The 18,109-nt window shown below is 41.2% G+C and overlaps 1 protein-coding gene across 2 annotated transcripts in view; it reads left to right on the forward strand.

Moving 5' to 3' along the window:
• Window positions 1-408: 408 nt before the first annotated feature.
• lima1a (LIM domain and actin binding 1a) overlaps window positions 409-18,109 on the forward strand; it is a 28,605-nt gene continuing 10,904 nt past the window's right edge. The window contains exons 1-4 of one of the 2 annotated variants that reach the window (XM_040038202.1): window positions 409-531; window positions 7,817-8,003; window positions 10,130-10,175; window positions 14,456-14,875. In XM_040038202.1, the coding sequence (XP_039894136.1) occupies window positions 7,879-8,003; window positions 10,130-10,175; window positions 14,456-14,875 (591 nt within the window). In that variant the 5' untranslated portion in view covers window positions 409-531; window positions 7,817-7,878. Of the gene's footprint in view, window positions 532-5,282; window positions 5,494-7,816; window positions 8,004-10,129; window positions 10,176-14,455; window positions 14,876-18,109 lie in introns of those variants that run through there. The other variant, XM_040038201.1, reaches the window with a different exon arrangement.

Genomic DNA, 18,109 nt, shown 5'->3' on the forward strand with positions numbered 1-18,109 from the left:
TAATTAACATTACTGCCACCTGCTGGGCTAAACTATAAGTTTCGTGTTGTGATGATTAAAAAGAGAACTTTATTTTGAAAAGAATCACACAAACGACACTTAAGGTAGTGAACAAGGTAAACAAAGAAAGAAAAAGAAAAAAAAAGAAAGAAGGTGCCTTTGTTCAAGTCTGCTGCTCATTTGAGGTATTAACAAGTTATGTTAATATTGTCTTTACATTAAGAGAGGTGTTGTGACTTAATTTAATCTTCTAAAAGTATTACAGCTACTGACTGTGTTCTTATTTTTCTTGCTATATTGTATATTTATTTATTTATCTTTCTGGTAATAACTTGTATTATTATTATTATAACCTCAGAACAGCTTGATCCAGATATCAGTCCGCTGTCTGGCGGAACGATACTATTCAGCCAATTAGCGCGGATGAAAACTGGGTTAATTGAAGCTTTGTTGCGCCTTTTGTGAAATGTGAGCGGTCCCTGAGGCTCAGGTGAGAGTGAGTTCCTGAAAAGAGTTCCCGTAGAATCTCAGGTGAGTGTGAGAAATTACAAAGAGAAAAAAAAAAATAGTGCAGACGAAGCAAATGAGTCAGCAGGAAACGTGCGTAAACAGGACTGAAACACCGCCGAGCTGCTTCATGTCCAGACAGACCTGTGAGTCAGTTTTCACCTGAGCTGTACCTGTTTCAAGGTCCTGGGAAGACAACCTGTCTTACCTAAGCTAACCAGCTGGTGTTGTGGGAAATGTTAGGTCGGGTCGACCAGGAGATTGGCTTATGTGGTTCTAGATATTATCTGCTGGATGTGAACCATATTCATAGCTCCTCGTGACACCAGGACACGTGACAGTGGAATTTTAAAAATATTCTAGCTTCTGTATTCTTAATGATAACTATCAGTTAATGATGATAATGAGATAAAAACACACACACAATTTTAAAAATCCTGAATGTCCTCCTTTTCATGTCAAATTGTCTTAAATCAGCTTCACCTGTCCAGTTAAAAATTAATAAACACCTTTTGAAAAGAGCGATAGCAACACAAAACATTATTTCAGAGGTGATAAAATAAACTCAGAATAAACAAATCTATGGAAACAGATTTGTATCATATGAAATTGATATTAACATAAGATTTTGTGACAATCTGATTGCACCCAAACAGGGTTTTGTAAAGATGTTTCCTAATGTTTGGACTATAAAACAATGATCAATGTGATAAAGAACACAGTTTGTTTTTGTTGTTTTTTTGAATAATAAACTGAAGCGAACATGTGGAAAATATTTCAGTGAGCTCGAATCAAGATATGGCGCAATTACAAAACTGAAAATGAAATGTGCGGGAAATCGCTGTCAGCTTGGTTTGATTTCTCGGCATAAATTGCATAAAAGGATATTTTCAGTCTCTACAAAGTTCCTCCAGAGCCAGTGAAACATCGGGCTGCTGTTTATGGTTTTTCTCATGTCATGAAAAAGGTTGTTTTAATGTGTAACATCTACTCGACTGTGGGGAGGGCTGCACCAGCAACCTTTTGTAAAGAAATAAAATCAACACTGAGCAGAATTGAGTTCAGGGTACTGGTGCAGACTTCACAGCAGTCCCAGTTTCTCATGTGACCCTGTGGGGGAAAAATTGCCCTGCTAAGTCCTATTGAGGCTGTAGATATTATAACATGATGGGAAGGGGAGGTTTCTTCCTCCCTGAATGCAGCAATCTGAATAAAGCAGTAGTGACAGGAGGCTCATCGATGATCAGATCATCAGGATAAATGACAAACTGCAGCTGGATCAGACAGGATCCTCATCTGGGAGGACGTCTGTGTCTTGTGACGCGTTTAAACCGGTTTCTGATTAATAAAAGACGGCAGTCATCTTTTCTCTTTCCTAATGACACGCTGAGTCACAACACAGACGCTGATCTGTGCGATGGTTTCATATCTGAAGAGGAGTGTGTGTCTGCTGACACTGTGACATTTCTGTGATTGCGTCTGTTCTCAGTGAGGTAAAGGTATCGAGCGTTACTGAGCACAGACAGACTTAAATCTGCTCTGTGGGTCTGCTGTTGATAATCGGCGAGGCATTTTATCAGAAATGGCAATACGGTCCATGATGTTGTCTTTGGATCTCTTGTCTTGTCTGGCAAATGATTCAGAGTTTTAAGAAGAATGTCTTTATGTAATTTTGTGTCGCATTAGTCTTACAGAATCTTTTATTGTGGAAAAACTTGTCAAAATTTTCTGGTATTAGCCAGGAGAAACAGTGCAGTTTCACTACAACGATTTGTGTTTGGGCATGAATTTTTCACTTTTTTTTTTCTCACCTGGACGAGATATTTCTTCTGTCTGCTCCCATATGTACTGCATCATACCCATGTACACAAAGTTCATAATTTTCACTGTTAAATGATGAAAAAGTCTACGTTTAGAGGTTGGAGAGATATGTTGTGACGCAAAAAGCAAATGAACACAAGCAAGTCAATGTTTTTTCATGACTCTTCAATGTTTTGCATCGACGCTGGGATGGAAGAAAACATTCAGTTTACGATGAGGTGTGTGGTTTTTGTGGTAAGATCCCAAAGACTGCCACTCTTTGTTTGCATGACCCTTCCAAGTTTACAACATCGAGTGGGAGTGACTTAACAAAGTCTGCAATGATTCAGGCTTAGTAACCTCACTGCAGGTGAGCCACGTGTTCTTTCCCGTATGGACGTTTTGGAAGTTTTTAAAAAGTGCTTTGATGTAATTTTATTTTTGTTTTTTAAATTATTACACCTTTCTTCTTAGCTCAGCTTCAGCAGCTCTTTCCCACAGCTTCATGGTATGGCTCATCAGGTTTATCCCTCTGTACTCACTACAGCTCTGCACATGACTTTGTTCTTGAAAATCAGCACCTCTTCAGGCACCCTCTCACTCTTTAAGAGTGTGTGTATAACAATCTGGTTAAAAGTCCTCTGCTCTCTCTCAAAGACGTCTAAACACCCGCACATACACATCATCTGGACTTCTTCATAGCTGCCCTCACTCCCTGCTTACTCACTCTCTACACTTCCTGATTCACATTCATTTTCTACATCCATCAGCTCGTCAGAGAACTCTACACCCTAATCTGCCGCACATTCTCTCTGCCCAGCCAATCAGTAGAAGTCCTTTTCTCCTTTCTTAGTGTTCAGCCTCACGTAAAGCTCACTGTAAGCCTTTTCCTTTGCTTTTGCCGTACGTTAGATCTTATCCTACTTCTGTCTAAAGCTTTCATCTCCCGGCCTTTCCCACATTTTCTTTGCTGACCTCTTTCTTTGAATAAGTACCTGCGCTTCCTCATTCTACCGCCTGGTCTTCTAGTCCTTTCGTCTTTCCAGCTTCTTGTCCGTATAATGTGATGTAAAGAAGTATCTAGGCAACTTGATAACCCAATACAGCATTGCAGGGAAGCCATAAAAATGGGTTAATTTTTAATTACCAGTTTGCCAGCAGCACAAACACCAGTTGCATGGGCATGTGTTAGTAATAATAAAGATTAAATGCTTTTCCTGGCTTTTCTTTTTAGCCCACATTTACCAAGAGCAGGGCTTCTCAACGCTTTTGAGGACAGAGTAGCAATTTAAATACCCAACTTATGCATCATTTCTGTGTTGTGGTTGCTTTGCAGTTGTGATTTTGTGTGTGTGCATGTTTACAGTTTTATACCATTAGTGAGGTTTCATTTCTTCACAGCAGCTGTGTTTGTCAGTGTTGGGAAAGTTTAGTGAGTTACTGTAAGTAGAACAAGCTGGAGAGAAATGGATCTGTGGCTCTGCTCTGAGCTTCCTGGTGAAGAAAATTAAAAGTGGTAAATAATTGAATACACTCGAGGGCCTTCATTCGCCTGCAGCCTGGAGTTTACTTAGAGGTAAAATAGGAAAACTGACAGCGATCAATTGTTCTAAACGGATTTTGTTGAAGTGAGACTTCCCTGAAATAACTTCCTTATCTTCTTGTTTCATTGTTAGTGCTGTGAATTGAAAATGAAAGTTTGCGTGCATGTTAAAGTCATTATTATTCTATTGTTTTCTGTCTCAGCAGGTGAAAATCAAAGTAGCTTTGTAACCTTTGGAATTTCTCTAGAATCGTACATGCAGGAGTTGTTGGGAATTTCTAAGGTAAGACAAAGTCAGACCCACATCCGTCATGTGTTTGGGATTAGCCCCACTGTTAGGAAGTGACACTGATGGAGCTGGAAGTCTTTAGGGACACCACGAGGATGAAGTTTAATCATCCCAGAGGGCCTCTGTGTAATGTTCTACCCCCTAATAGGTCTCCTAATCACGTTTTTCAAACAAAGCTGGAAAACATTAGTTTAAAGGATGTCATGAATTCAGTGGAAATGTAAAGTAACGTGACAATCTTTGTTTATTGATCAATGCTCAGACAAAAATAGGTCTCGATGAACTTTTTGTTGTAAACTTTAGAGAAGAAACAGATTATAAATTGGTTTACAATTGCAGATTAAACCATAATGAAAATGGTCGTCCAGTAATAGTTCCAATATACACCAAGTGTGTCAAAAAATTAACCCCTGCTGCAAAAAAAAAGCAGTTGCAATCACCAATGGCAACAGTCTCCCGTAGTATGACCGAAAACCCTAAAATATTCAAAAACCATGTAGAAGAAGGTTGAGGAAGATGATGAAGAGCCCAAAGTCTTCACTCATTCAGACTCCCTGAATCTAAAGTTCTTTAAACCATCCTCTAGACCCGAAATTGCAGTTCCTCAAACGGCCACCAGAGGCTGGCTGCAGAAGTGAGTCAGCTTCCACAGACTGCTGTGTTAAAACCTCCAGATCTACAGGAGGAAGATTAAAGGCGTCTTCTGCCTTTTCCAGCCTCACTGCTGCTCTGTGGACAGCTCCTGTTTGTGTTCAAGCTTTAGTTATTTGTTATTGGTGTTGCTGCTTGGACTGACAGCTGGATGCAGACACAGATCGTTTTCTTCACAAACAACATTTCTACTCATGTTAGTTTGTTTTTCTTTCTCCTTTTCGTTTTATTATTTTGATGCATCTCTTCCTTTTTTCCATTCCATACTCCTTTTCCTCCTCGGTGAAGTCAGCGAGTAATGTGAATGAGTCACATCCTCTAATGTCTTGACCTTGTGAGAAAGTGGGCAGCCAGGAGTCACTCAGATTCCAGGAATCCAGTGTGGGAATCCCCCTCCTCCCTCTAGCTTGTCTGCCTTGTCGTTCGACCCACAGCCTTGCTGGTTTCACATACCTTCAGTTTGCTTTATACTGCCATTGACACAGTGCTGTTGATCAGCAGGGGAGGGGAAGCTCATACCTGCCAGGTGGAAGTGAATCCTGCTTCTTATTGGCTGAGAGGAGTTAAATAGGAGTGGTTAGTCTCCTCCTACTTCCCTTTCTTTTCAAAAGCACGAATGAAAGCAGCTGGGAAGTAAAAAGAGAAGGAAATTTTCAAGCAGTGGACTTCTGAAACAGCTGAGTCAAAACGCAGACAGTCACAGGTTGGTGGTTTTATTTTAAAACTTTTTTTGTTCTAAAGTTTTCTACAATTTCAGTGATTAGGAAGGAAAATGCCAGATTAAACTGTCTCAACTTTCTGTATCAAATTTAAAGGCGAGCATCACTGTGGTCTTTGTACTTGTGAAGTTTAAAGTTAGACATCCCCCCCCCTTCTTTTCACCTCAGTTTAACTCTGTTCTTTTTTTTGTTCTCAACTGTCTTTATTGCTAAAGTTCAGCTTTGCATGGGCCGCCTCTGTTTTACAAGCTGCTTTGTTTGTCATCTGGCAGCAGCAGTGGTGACCTGAAACGCTCTGGAGTCGCTATCGCCCCTCATTTGTATTTTAGCAGGGAGCGCTGTGATCACATGACGTGACTGCAGCATCAGGCTAGACTAAATCCAGTGGTTTAACATTTGACTGTTATCACCTCAGTAGGGTGACGGGATGCTGCTTTTGGACTTTTTTGTTGGGTGTCTTTGAGTTTTCGAGTCACTGCTGGGCGAAACATGACATTTAAAGACATCATAATAAGGTCGACCCTGTTATTGTAGGGTCTACATTACAGTATAAAGCACCTTGAGGTGACTGTTGTTGTGATTTGGTGCTGTATAAATAAAATTGAATTGAATCAGGTTGATAGTCGCCCTCGCTTTTCTGACTTTTTAATGTAGTGCTGTGGAATTTAAAATAGGTTATTGTTTCAGTGTATTCATTCAGTCTAAATCGCCTCACACCAGACTGTGCCAAGGTTAGATCAAAAAATTATAATCAAAGTTACTGGAAATTCACTTCATCAATTTTTTTTTCTTTAATCAGTTTAATAAATCTCCTTTTTTCATTACTGTGATTTTAATATTGACCAAAATCAATGTGATTGGTGGGTTTTTGCCATATTTAAGCTGCCCTACATTTGTTAATTTCATTTATGTGACATTGATTTAATTATTAATCTGATTAATCTAATTATTTGTTAATATTATGTCCCATCTGAATCATTGAATGATTAAATGTAGGAAAGTTCTTAGTTTATAATGACTGGGGAAATGAAACAAGTGATTCTAAATAAGAAGCAACAGGTGACTAATGTTTTGGTAATGATGTCACAAGTTTGATGGTTTGAACCTGAATGGGTTTTTGGATGATTGGAAACGATGCACGCTGTATCAGTATTATGGGATGGGCCAGGCATGACCCAAGCAGCCACTGCTGAATTCTGACAGGTTTTTAAATCTAAGCTGATTTGGGAATGAAAATGATAATTACCCACATCCCATTGTAGCAGCAGGAGGACAGTGATGGAGTCGCACTAACTCCTGACTTCACTTATATAAATGCGTCTACAACTGAATTCAGTTTTTTTTCCACTTGGTACTTGTAAAACAAATTTGGTATGAACATCTCGTGCATTTATGTATTCATACTGGTTCATAATGTGGTTTCAGACAGGTTGTTTGTGTCTGTCTGTACCATTTACCTCTAATTTCTTTTATTGTCTTTTATAGTGAGTTGAGCCTAGTGTCCCTTAGTGTTTATATACAAATCCCAAGTTTCTTTGTGTGTTGCTTAACAGTTCCAGTTACACTCAACAGTGTTGCAGTAATGCACAAACCTTTCCTAATGTGGCAACATCCCACTATAGTCCACCTGTTGAGTGACGTAGAGACCCCCAAGGGGGCTGCGTCACCGGTCTCATTCTTTCATTCATCCAGAGCATGGATAGCTCTCTCGGATGACTGTTATTAGCGGTGAGGTGCCGTTACGGCTGCATGCAGTCACATGCCCACGGCCTTCAGGCTGTGATGTTGCAGAAGAGGCAAACAGGTAGAGACGTGTGTCTGTGTTTCCTGTGAAAGGGAGAGTGTGTACAAGAGGGTTTTTTTTTGTATTGCAGGCGTATCGGTTGTTTTTTGTCTGCTGGTAGTCGCCCCTGGCGTTCAGTCAGAGCAGGGAACAGATGGTCAATGGCTGTGTGACGCGGTCTATTGACTTTCTGACTCAGATGCAGAGGCCGCTCCGTGCTGCAGTGGTAACATGGACCAGCTGTGCAGTGTGACAAAATGTATCGATCCTCTGTGAAGTTTTACACATGAACAAACTGCTTCCCTTGATATAAAAGCCTGTATTTAAATGCTCAGACCCAGACTGTTTTTAGCACCATGAGATGAGTGTCATAAAAATTTGAATGCACAGGAAGGGTGTTCCTCTGAGCTTGATTTAGAGTGGCGAAAGGAAGCAAAGCTGGCACCAGACGACGCGCTCGTTTGCCTTAGCTCAGTGTTTAATTGGCTGAAGGTGCTCCTTCTATTTGTGTCCCCTCCTCTCAGAGGTACGACTTGTGTTCCTGGAAAGCTGACAGGCAGACCGATCACTCAGACCTACAGCAAACATGGCCTCCGTTGCACCGTTCAGCCGCAGGCAGTGGGCATCCCAGTCGCTCAGGGTCACCGCCAAAGAGCTGTCAATCGTCTCTGCCCGGGGTAAAAACACCGCCATCGCAGAGCGCTTCTCCAAGTAAGTCCAACCTTAAGTTTAATAATTTACCAGCAGCCACTCAGCAGATCTGTCTTGACCTTTTTACACTTCAGAGTTTTCTGCTCTCGTCATGAGCACAAATTAGGTCATAGGTTTCCTCTCAACAGTTTTCTTGCCATTCAGCTTTTCTCAGTTTCCCGTTTTCTTGAAAGATGTGACTATCACATTGTCGACCTTTTAACGAATTGCTCCAGTTTCACTCATCCTGTCTGGTTTTCAGACTTTACAGAGTAAAACAGGATCAGATTCTTTATGGAGGCCCCTCACCATTCAGGGCATCCCCCTTTACCGCATATCAAGTGACTAACTTGGAAAATGAGACAATGCACGGTAGTTGATCAACTTGACCACTAGGTGATAGTAGTAGTCTGTCAGTTGGTGGGGAATATGCAGGTTTTTGTGTTTTTCTTCCTGATTAACATTAATGGTGTATTTAACACTTATCCTTACTATGCACAAAAACAAACTTTTAAGCCATTGAACTCTGCAGCCCTCTCACATCTAAAGACAGGAGACCTTGCAGGGTCACTCTTTACGACAACCTCCTGAGATGGTTTTCCATCATGCTACTGGTGTAAATTTACATGAAGAAAACTGCTGATCAGCTGAAATGGGAGAAGCTTTTGGTTAGAGCTGCCCTTTGTGTGTGTGCAGTGGGTCAAAAGAAAAAGAAGACACTGTAGACACAGATCAGATAAGGAAGTGAGTGCATTTACTAGTTGTTGACAATCTTCATGCAAATGAACTTCACTATTTGCAAGAGCCATGACGACAAAAATGAACATAATCAGGGGTTGGCAGGTAAAGGAAACCTGAAATCTGCTCTGCAGCAGGCGGAGGAGACCCACTTGGGAATAAGCCCGACCACCTGCCTCGATTTGAAAGCAAAAGTTCATATTACATGAGCTATCCTATTATCTTGGCAGCTGGAAATGAAGAATGTCATCCAAATTAAGTCTATGGTGGCATTATCATTTCTCCATAAATGTTTGCAGTGTCTCATTTTTTTCCTTCCTTACCAAGTAGGAGTGGAAAAAACAAACAAACCCACATAACCAACGATGTAAAATCTAGTCTTTAGGTTCTGTTAGCAAAACTTAAATATTCAGTGCAGGACTCAAGAGTCGGTCTTTAAAGCTGGCTGTTGTCCTCATTGATTAGATACAATGTCTCTTTTTGCTGTTGGCTCTGTGCAGAAACAGCCACATCTGGCTTATTAGTGTTAATGTTTCCTCAGCACAGCTGAGAGGCTTTGAGCCAAACTTAATTTGGACTCACTGTCCCAAACATGATTTTTGTCTCCGGGTAGAAACACCTGTGAAGGACAGCAGTGGTTCAGCTAACTGGCCGTGTTTGTTGTCAGTTTGGGGCTAAAATGTGTGGTGCAGCCAGTCTGAGGCTGAAGATCTGAAGCGTTGAACAATAAAAAGTGTCGACTGTGGAGAATTTTGTATTTTTCATACCACGTTTATTCATATTTGAACTTTTCCGGCGAAATCCGCTGCCACTGTTTTCCCTGTTCTAGCCTGCTTGTCAACAAATCAACTTTCTCCTGACACACACGAGAAATGAGAAATTAAGCAGAACGAGTCACTTGTTAAAACTTGTAAACCTCTCAGCAGCAGACACATTAATATAAGACGGAGATTAAGGACCATAATTCCCTTTGTTTAACAGGGCAAATGATGAGAAGATAAAGGATTGAAAGGATTAGTTGTGGGTTATTAATTGATGGCTTATATTAATGTATACAAGTCGCATACTTTTTGCTGCCATCCAGACTTGTAAATTCCTGCTGGTTATCGGGGTCTCAGAAACAAAACAGGAAATGAATCTTCAATCAATTAAAACCTGGCCAATTAAAATCTGTTTCACTCTGAAACAATGACTCCACTCCCTCTGCGTACTTTTTGCAAGATGACACGTGATGATGTTTTTCCAAACAGTTTTACTTTAACACATTAACTAATTTATTGTTTTTGGAGAGAAGCGGGAACATTTATTTATTTTTCTACCAAATTTCCTGGGAAGCGGTTCTGCTTCTTCCTCACTGGGCCTCATCCTCTCAGTTATTGTTTGTCTGAAGCAGTTTTTGTCCTCCACAGGTACCAGATGGCAGCAGAAGAGGGCAGCATAGAGAAGAAGAAAACGGTGCGTACATTCAAATTCACTCCTGTATGTCTGTGACGATTCGTTGCTTCCCAGCGGTGGAAGAAGTGTTTTCTATCATGGCCTCAATACTTGGCCTCAAGTTAAATTTCAGAATGAAAAACGAAGTGCTTCACCCTCTCCACCCTAGTAGTCCCTGCACCAGAACCACCAGTATCTATTATTAAAACACAGCCTGCTGCCATGTTTAGACCTCAGTACCTGCTAATTAATGCTGCTGCTGCCGTTAACACAGACCCACAGAAGTCGAACTCCATTCAGTGAGTCCTGTATCCCAAACGTGCCACATTTTTTAATCTGAAAAGCTTCGACACTTTCTATTTGTAATTCACAGAGGGGAAAACCTCACCCATCAGCAGCATCTCATTCCCCATATTCATACGAGTATAAACTGTAGATAAACTACTGCGTAGACCCACATGCTCTGCTGCCAAACATCGTTTCTTAACATTTTCCCAAAAACTATGTGGACATGCACAGACCAAACCCTCGTTCTCTCTCAGAATTTGGAGTTCAGTGACCTCACTTGCTCTTTGTTTACTCCGTTTCTGTGTGGAAATCTCGACTGTAGTAATGTGACTCATTCTGAAAGCTGATTAAAAGCCTTATTAAGGGAACTCCAGCTGTCAGCTAATAACAGAGCAGTTGAAAGGATAATATTTGGCCTTTCAAATGAAGTGTTAAAATATAAACCCTAAACTGCTCTCAGTCTGGCGGAGACTCAAATAACTGCTTGGAGACGATAATCTTGGAAACATCTCCAGCATGCAGCAAGTTCCAGCAGTGAAATTATTCTGTTATCGCTTTGGGCATCAGCTGTTCTGCTGCACTGATAACAAAGAGCCTCCGTCACACCTGGTCAGCGTGGTGACTCGGGCCCTTTCCACACACGGGAAGCCTTTTCTACACTTTTGACCCCTTTGTTTCTTTTAAGTCATTGAAAATGAAGTAAAAAGTAAAAACCTTCTAAGTAACTCTGACGTTTTTTTGTTCTTGCAGCATCAGAGGTGTATGTCTCTTTAGTGTAAGGGCATTTTCTGTAGTGGTGGATGTGAACCAAATATTGTTTCTTTTAATCTTATTATCTGCAGTTTGTACATGCTTTCTCACAAACGCACACGTGTTGTTGTAGTAGCACCACACTGCCTGTCCAAACATCACTCACTTCTTCCCCTCTCAGCTGTCTTAGTTGGCCTGATAATATTTTCTTGCTCAGCTTTGATGCTGCTGTCGTCATGATTTGTCACTATATAAAGAAAATGGAATTAAACTAGGCTTCTGATTGGCCAACATTTCTGTAAAGTTGGTTAAATCATCACCTGTTGCTTTGTCATTTTGTTTAGATGTGGATGGAGATATTTTTCACAATATATCCTTGTAGGTGGGATGTTTTTAGAAAGTAAAGTGGAAAACACAGATGTAACTGTGGACGTAGCTTCAGGTTAGGACGGTAAACGGGCGGCTTTATACGCCGGTCACTCTTTGCTTTGAGTTTACTTCTTAACCAAATTAAAGGCTCATTAAATATCAAATCAGAGCCACTTTTTACAGCAGGTCTCACAGTTACTGTGTATATCATGTGGATTAGTTCTGCAAGACTTTGGTTTGAGCTGCCTGGTCTTTTTTTTTTCTGTTTTTGTTTGCAAGTTCTTGTAAACAGTAACAGAAAAGTGGATCCAACTACATGGTCACTATGTTAGGGCCACGACTGTGAAACTGCTTTATAACTACGTGCATCCAAGCAAAGTTTTCTTGTTGATCCTCATCAATACAAAGAAAACTCTGCTGCCTCTAAAACCTTAGACCCTCCTGTGCGATGAGGTCCAGAGAAGTGATCGGTCCGTAGGTGGTGGATTTTGCTGATCTCCTCTCTCACACCTTCCTAACCTGGAAAACTTGAGCTTAAACCTGAAGTTGCCTTGTAAAGCCCAAACCCAAACCCCGCCCCCTCTCCCTGGTATTTTCTACCAGGTTGCACAACATCTCATCATTAAAGACAATCTTGCATTCCTTCCCCACGTCAAACTTCTCAGGGTGTCAAATCTGTTGTTGTTGTTCGTGTAAATGCTGAATGGCAGTTCTGTCGAATTTCTCTGGCAATCCCTCATTTCCTGAGAGGAAGACTGGAGCTAAAGGTGTTCCTATCAAATCCAATCTCTAAACTAAACATCAGATGTAGATACCAGCCCGGGAGGCTTATCAGGAGATTGGTATTTATCCAGGTTCAGTCTCTGTGCAGTTCTTTGTGAGAGTTTTTATTTTTTAAGGTTTCCACCTCCCTCCCCTTTACCTTTTTCACATTTCCTGTCTTTATTTTCCCTCCTTTCCCTCATCGACTGTCTGTTTCTGATTTTCTCTCCCTCCTTCCTTACCTCCCCGCCCCCTCACCCTTCGCCCCCTTCACTCCCTCTCCTTCCTTCCCTCCTTCCTTTCCTCTGTGTCATAGAAGGGGGGGGTGGGCTAGTTGCTTCATTCTGCTTCATTCTGATCACTTCTCAAGCCTCTCACATCTGGGACAGCCTGTAGCACTTCCAGCCGGTCAGCAGACACCAGCACACACACTTTCACAGCATTTTCAACTGGACAGCCAGGTCGTCTGCCTCACTCTCAGGTTTTTGACACACACGCGCGCACACACAAAAGGAAAAAAGTTTTTCTAGCTTTCTTTTCAGCTCCAGGTTTATAGATGCGCATGCAGAGCAACTCACGGCTCTTTTGTCTTTCATGCAGGACTTCCTGTTTCCTTTTCATGTCTTTTCCTTTTGTTACCTAGCTCAGACTGTGCACACTCTGCTTGCAAGAATGCGAACATGTAGTTTAATGTCAGTGCAGATGCTGTTTGATTTTGGTATAAATGTTTTTAGCGTCATTCAGAAATCGGAGAGTCAAAGTGGCGTGTGTCCAGCATTGATGGAATTTATTGACTAAACTAAAAACAGACTGAGAGCAGCTAGCATCCCTCAGTGGGAGTCTCCTCTGCCAGAGCCTCAGAAATTGTGAGTCATCATAGTTTGTTGTGTGATTGTTTGTGTGGTTGGCAGTAAAAATGAGGGTTATCTTCTCTGTGGTCTCTGCTGTGTTTGAATTCTTCACCCAGCAACCTTTTCATCTCATTGCATCTGCACGATACACAAAACTAGAGCTGGTTAACTCTAAGTTGACCAGCTAGGCATGGATGGAAGGTTTTGTGAAATGTATGCATGCAGACTTTAATTAGATTGCATTGTAATGTTTTGCAGTGAACCATGGAGTATTAAGATTTCCTGCTGCAGAAGCCTGAAGGCAGATACTTGGTGCCCAAAGTGACGATAAAAACATCTGAAATGACAGATAAGAGCTGGACTAACTCGTGTTTAGAACAACCGTCATAGATAAACGAGGCAGCTGAGTCTTAAATGACCAAAACAACAGAAAGTCCAGCAGAGTGTGTGCAGGACATGTTTTACAGTCGGGTCAGTCCCAGGTCCTTGTAGTTCTTGTATCTCTTCATTCTCGTGCGTTAAAGTCCAGATCATTGGGTGATTTATTTACTGAGTGGAAACATTTTTACTGCTAATTCATTTTTAAGCAGACACTCAACAGGTTTTCTGATTCAAGATTCTTAACATATAGAGTCTATATTTGTTTTTTGTGACATTTTTCAGTAAATAATATAAATTAATAGACTTTTTATGCTTAAATCAGTTTTTTAGGCTCTTGTGGCCTGGAGGGTTAGAGCCAAACTCGTCAGGTGATTAAACAGTTGATTAATTTGCACAAACATCAGACGTATTCTAGCGTGTACTCCCTCTAAAAAATGTGATGCTACACTTCTTTTGAATGGTTATCTGGACAAAAATTACACTTGAAGCTTACCATCAGATGACTTTTTTTTTTTTTCCCAGGACTTTCTTACAATGACAGAAAACTGCACTTGCACTGCAGCGCATTACAGACTTGTGCATCTGACCCACATCGAGTTGTCTTTTCAGATATGAATCTTTTCTTGTTTCCTGACACACAAACAAAATATGACAGCAGAAAGGTTTTGGATGTATAATCAGAAATGCTCTGTATTGTTTGGAAATATATTTCAGTCTTTGCATATCCAATATTTTTATGTCCATATCTTGTTTTGTTTTTTGAGGATGGGAGGAAAATGAACCTAGATGGTGTTAATTAAATTGACATTGAGATAAAGAGTCTTAAGATTTATTGAAACTAACAGTTATAAAAATGCTACAGAGGTAAAAAATTTAACCGAGTGACTGTTTCCTGTTCAGGTTGTGGAAGCTCTACCCTCGACACTGTGTGGCGGGAACCTGAGTGCTTTAAAGAAACGCTGGGAGCAGCAGCAACAGCAGGAACCGCCGTCCATCCAGAGATCCCAATCTCAGGCCCCTCTGACTCCAGTCAGCACGTTACCAGGCTCCAGATCTGCATCTTCATCCCAAATCAAGCTTCAGCAAGACTCCCTAAAAACTAGAGTACTCTCACAGGACCAGGATACAGAGATCCAGGTTCACAGAGTAACCAGAGAGACCAGCCAGGACATGACGGACATGGAGGCGAAGCCCAGCAGAGATTCAGAGGAGCAGGAGGGAGCGGCGGCATCGGCAGCTGAAGTGCCCGAGTGCGAGAAGCCCAGCATCCCCCTCAACAGCCTCAAGATGATGTTCGAGAAAGGAGAAAGCCCAGAAAAGGCAAGTACTGCTTCTCTGTGAGTTTGCCCTCGTTTCAACTTTTAGGCGTTTCTGTTTCAGTGGAATATATTTTTATTTTCAGTCTTAATATAGAAACTTTGTAAGTAGAGTAAGCTGCGGAATAAAATCTTCATGAGTACCTAGTTTAGCTTCGTGTGCCTTCCTCTGATGAAGCATCATACATTAAAATGAATCAGAAATTGAGAAGATAAGTTAGTAGTCTGGACTTCCTAAAACTGTCCACTTGTTCTCAAAGAAGTCAGATCCCCCCCAGTGCCGTCATGCTGATAGTCACATGGTGTAGCCCCACTTCACATCCTCCTCCTTTAAAAGAAACACACACTCTCAGCTGACTCGCACATTTCTCTCTGCAAAGATCCCTGAGAGATCTCTGCTTCATGCTCCCCGAGGAAGCTAATTGTTGTTTGTGGAGCATAAAAGTCGAGGAATTTGACGTCCAGTCATGCATCAGCTCAAGGCGTGTAAAATGAAAAGTGCTCGTACTCCAAAGTGTGGCACATTAACAAGAGCCACGCTGTTTCCTCAATAGAGAGCGACCATTTTATGACGAGCCACTGTGAGGCTTTCAGAGGTGGACTGATGAGTCCGAACTCGATGTGCTTTACAAATTTAAATTTGGGGTTTATCCTTTAACTACTGTGACCTCCCAGTTATGTAAATACTGAAATAAACATGACCACTTATAAATACACCAGCAATAATAAAAAGTAATAGTTAGAAATTCTAAAATACAAATGCTAAAAAAGACAAAAAACGGTTAAAATAATAAAAATACTAATATAACAAAAACACTTCCAGTTAAAGGGCTCATTACAAACTGGAACAGTAATTAAAAAAGTGGTGATTAGACACTAAATATGGAAAAATATGTGTGAGCTAATGAGTGCTTTAATAGTGGTGAGTTAAATATTTAAGACATGACCACATAATATTTATTAATAAAGATGTGGAAATGAAAGCATGTATGACCTTCTCAAGAACGCCACTAGAAAGGGAGGAAAAAATTTCATTTAGACACGGTATGATTAAACGGCTTATTTGGAAATAAAAGCTGTGTCCAGCTCCCGGGGGGGCAAATACACCAGGACATAGGAAATTTTGAGACATCTGGCTCTAAATATCAGAGAGATGAGATAAGATTTGATTTAGATTACTGGGAAAATAAGTGAGTCATCAGCATAACAATAAAATGGGCGTTAATAATGGGACCCAGTGAAAGACGTGCGCTCTGCAGTTCTTCTCAGTCCTACAAAATCAACAACTCGACTTACTGTTGATTCACTTTCACTCAGTTTTGACAGAGGTTCAATTTTTCTATTATTAAATTTGATTGTTTGATGTTTGTGGTGCTCAGTGGGAAGAAGACCTCAGTATTTAAAAATGTTACAAATGTATAAATTGTCATTAGGCCAGAAAGGATAAACTGTTGACAAAAAGGTGAAAATGGTGAATTTGTTGGCTTTCTTTGGTTTATTTCTTGTCATCTTGGTTACCCCAAGAGGCTTGGTTCTTCCCGAGGTTTCTTCCAGTTTTTCCTTCCCTTTATCTCCATGTGTTTGCTCATTTTTTTTTTTCTCTCTCAAGTTTCAGCTTTCGTGTTCATGCTGCTCCCAATGTTTGGAGGAGCGGGTGGACGGCTCAGTTTTCAGCTGATGCAAACATGCTTTAAAGCAGCGGTCCCCAAACTGCTTATGTCCGACGATATTTTCACAGACTGGTCTTTAAGGTGTCGCGGATAAATACGACAAAATAAAACCAGTACCGGTACCAAAAAAAACTTTATTTCAAACACACGGGAAAAGATCCAGGGAAACAGAGTTGATGATAAAAACGATAAGAAAAAAAAAAAGATTAAAAACCATAAATGTCATACCCGAGCCTCAACTCTCGCGGCCTGGTACCTAACGATTCATGGACTGGTACCAGTCCGTGGCCCGGGGTTGGGGACCGCTGCTTTAAGGTGCTTCCATATACTGATTCTAATTCTGTTGTGAAATTGGACATTTTATAATGTAGGTCAGTGGGGATGAACTCCACCTTCAAGTGCAACTTTGGTTTTCAGTCCAGGAAGAGATTGAATTAATATCCAGGTGCCATTAATACAAATTAATGGCACCTGGATATTAAGGTCTTAATGTGGCACAGAGGAGGAAGATGCACAGATAATGCTGAGCAGGATTGACTCTCAGTTTTGGCTTAAGAGTCTGATTCTTCATGGAAACTTTTTTTTTTTTTTTTTTTTGTTAACAAAGGACAAAGAAGGGGTTGTAAGGAAACATGGGATGAAGAAACGTGCAGTAAAACGTGGCGTTTAAACAAAGACATCCGCCACTCTCCTCTCCACACCCGCCTCCTATGTGGGCTTTTAAAAAGTGAGATGAAGGAGCACTCTGGGGAGCTGGAGGGAAGGAGTCTTTTTATTGCTCGCTGCATAGTTGTCCTTCCAAAGGAGGGCTTGTTTGGGGAAATCCTCGAGCTGAAATACAGGATCTATACAGTTCTGTAGACACAGTGTCCGGGGCTTGTACAATAGGCTCCACTGTAGGGCCGAGGCGGGCTCTCTGCTTCTTTGTTGAGCTCCCCTTCACGGGGCAGATGATGTCATGGTGCAGCAGGCTGGCAGACTCATGACTGCAGACAGCTGATCTGCACTCTGAGCCTCGTCAGACAGTCTCCCCCCCAAGGCCGTCAAAGCTCTCCGCCTCCCCTCCCCACCTCATCAATCACCCTTGTGCTCCACTCTCTGCTCCTCAGCCCTCCGTCCACCTCGCCCCTGTTTTCTCTCTTAACCCTCACTGCCACCCATCAAAGACCTCCACCCTTCTTTTCTTTGAAGTCATGTTATCTCGGATGGCAATTCCTTTGAGGTGAATGGTCTAATACCTCTAATGTCCCCTGGCTTTTTCTCGCACTGTCATGAGCATTTTCATAACAACTACTGAATATATTTGGTATGAAATCATGGACTGATATCAGCAATCACTAAAGCTTTGACCAGAATGTGTTCTCCGGACACCAAAATGTCAGTTTTGCACTTAAGCATTCAAGTCCAGGTCAAAATCATCATAATCTCTCCTTTTACAGTCTTAAAAGTGTTACTTTATTTTTATTTTTTTAAGTACATATATTATAAATTTCCACTGTGTGCTGACTGGCGCTGACATAGGAAAAGTGTAAAAGCAACAAAAACTTGGCTGTTCGGCCAAGCATGAC

The sequence above is a fragment of the Simochromis diagramma genome, unplaced genomic scaffold (assembly GCF_900408965.1).
Source record: "Simochromis diagramma unplaced genomic scaffold, fSimDia1.1 OVJJ01000061.1, whole genome shotgun sequence".
Classification (NCBI taxonomy): domain Eukaryota; kingdom Metazoa; phylum Chordata; class Actinopteri; order Cichliformes; family Cichlidae; genus Simochromis; species Simochromis diagramma.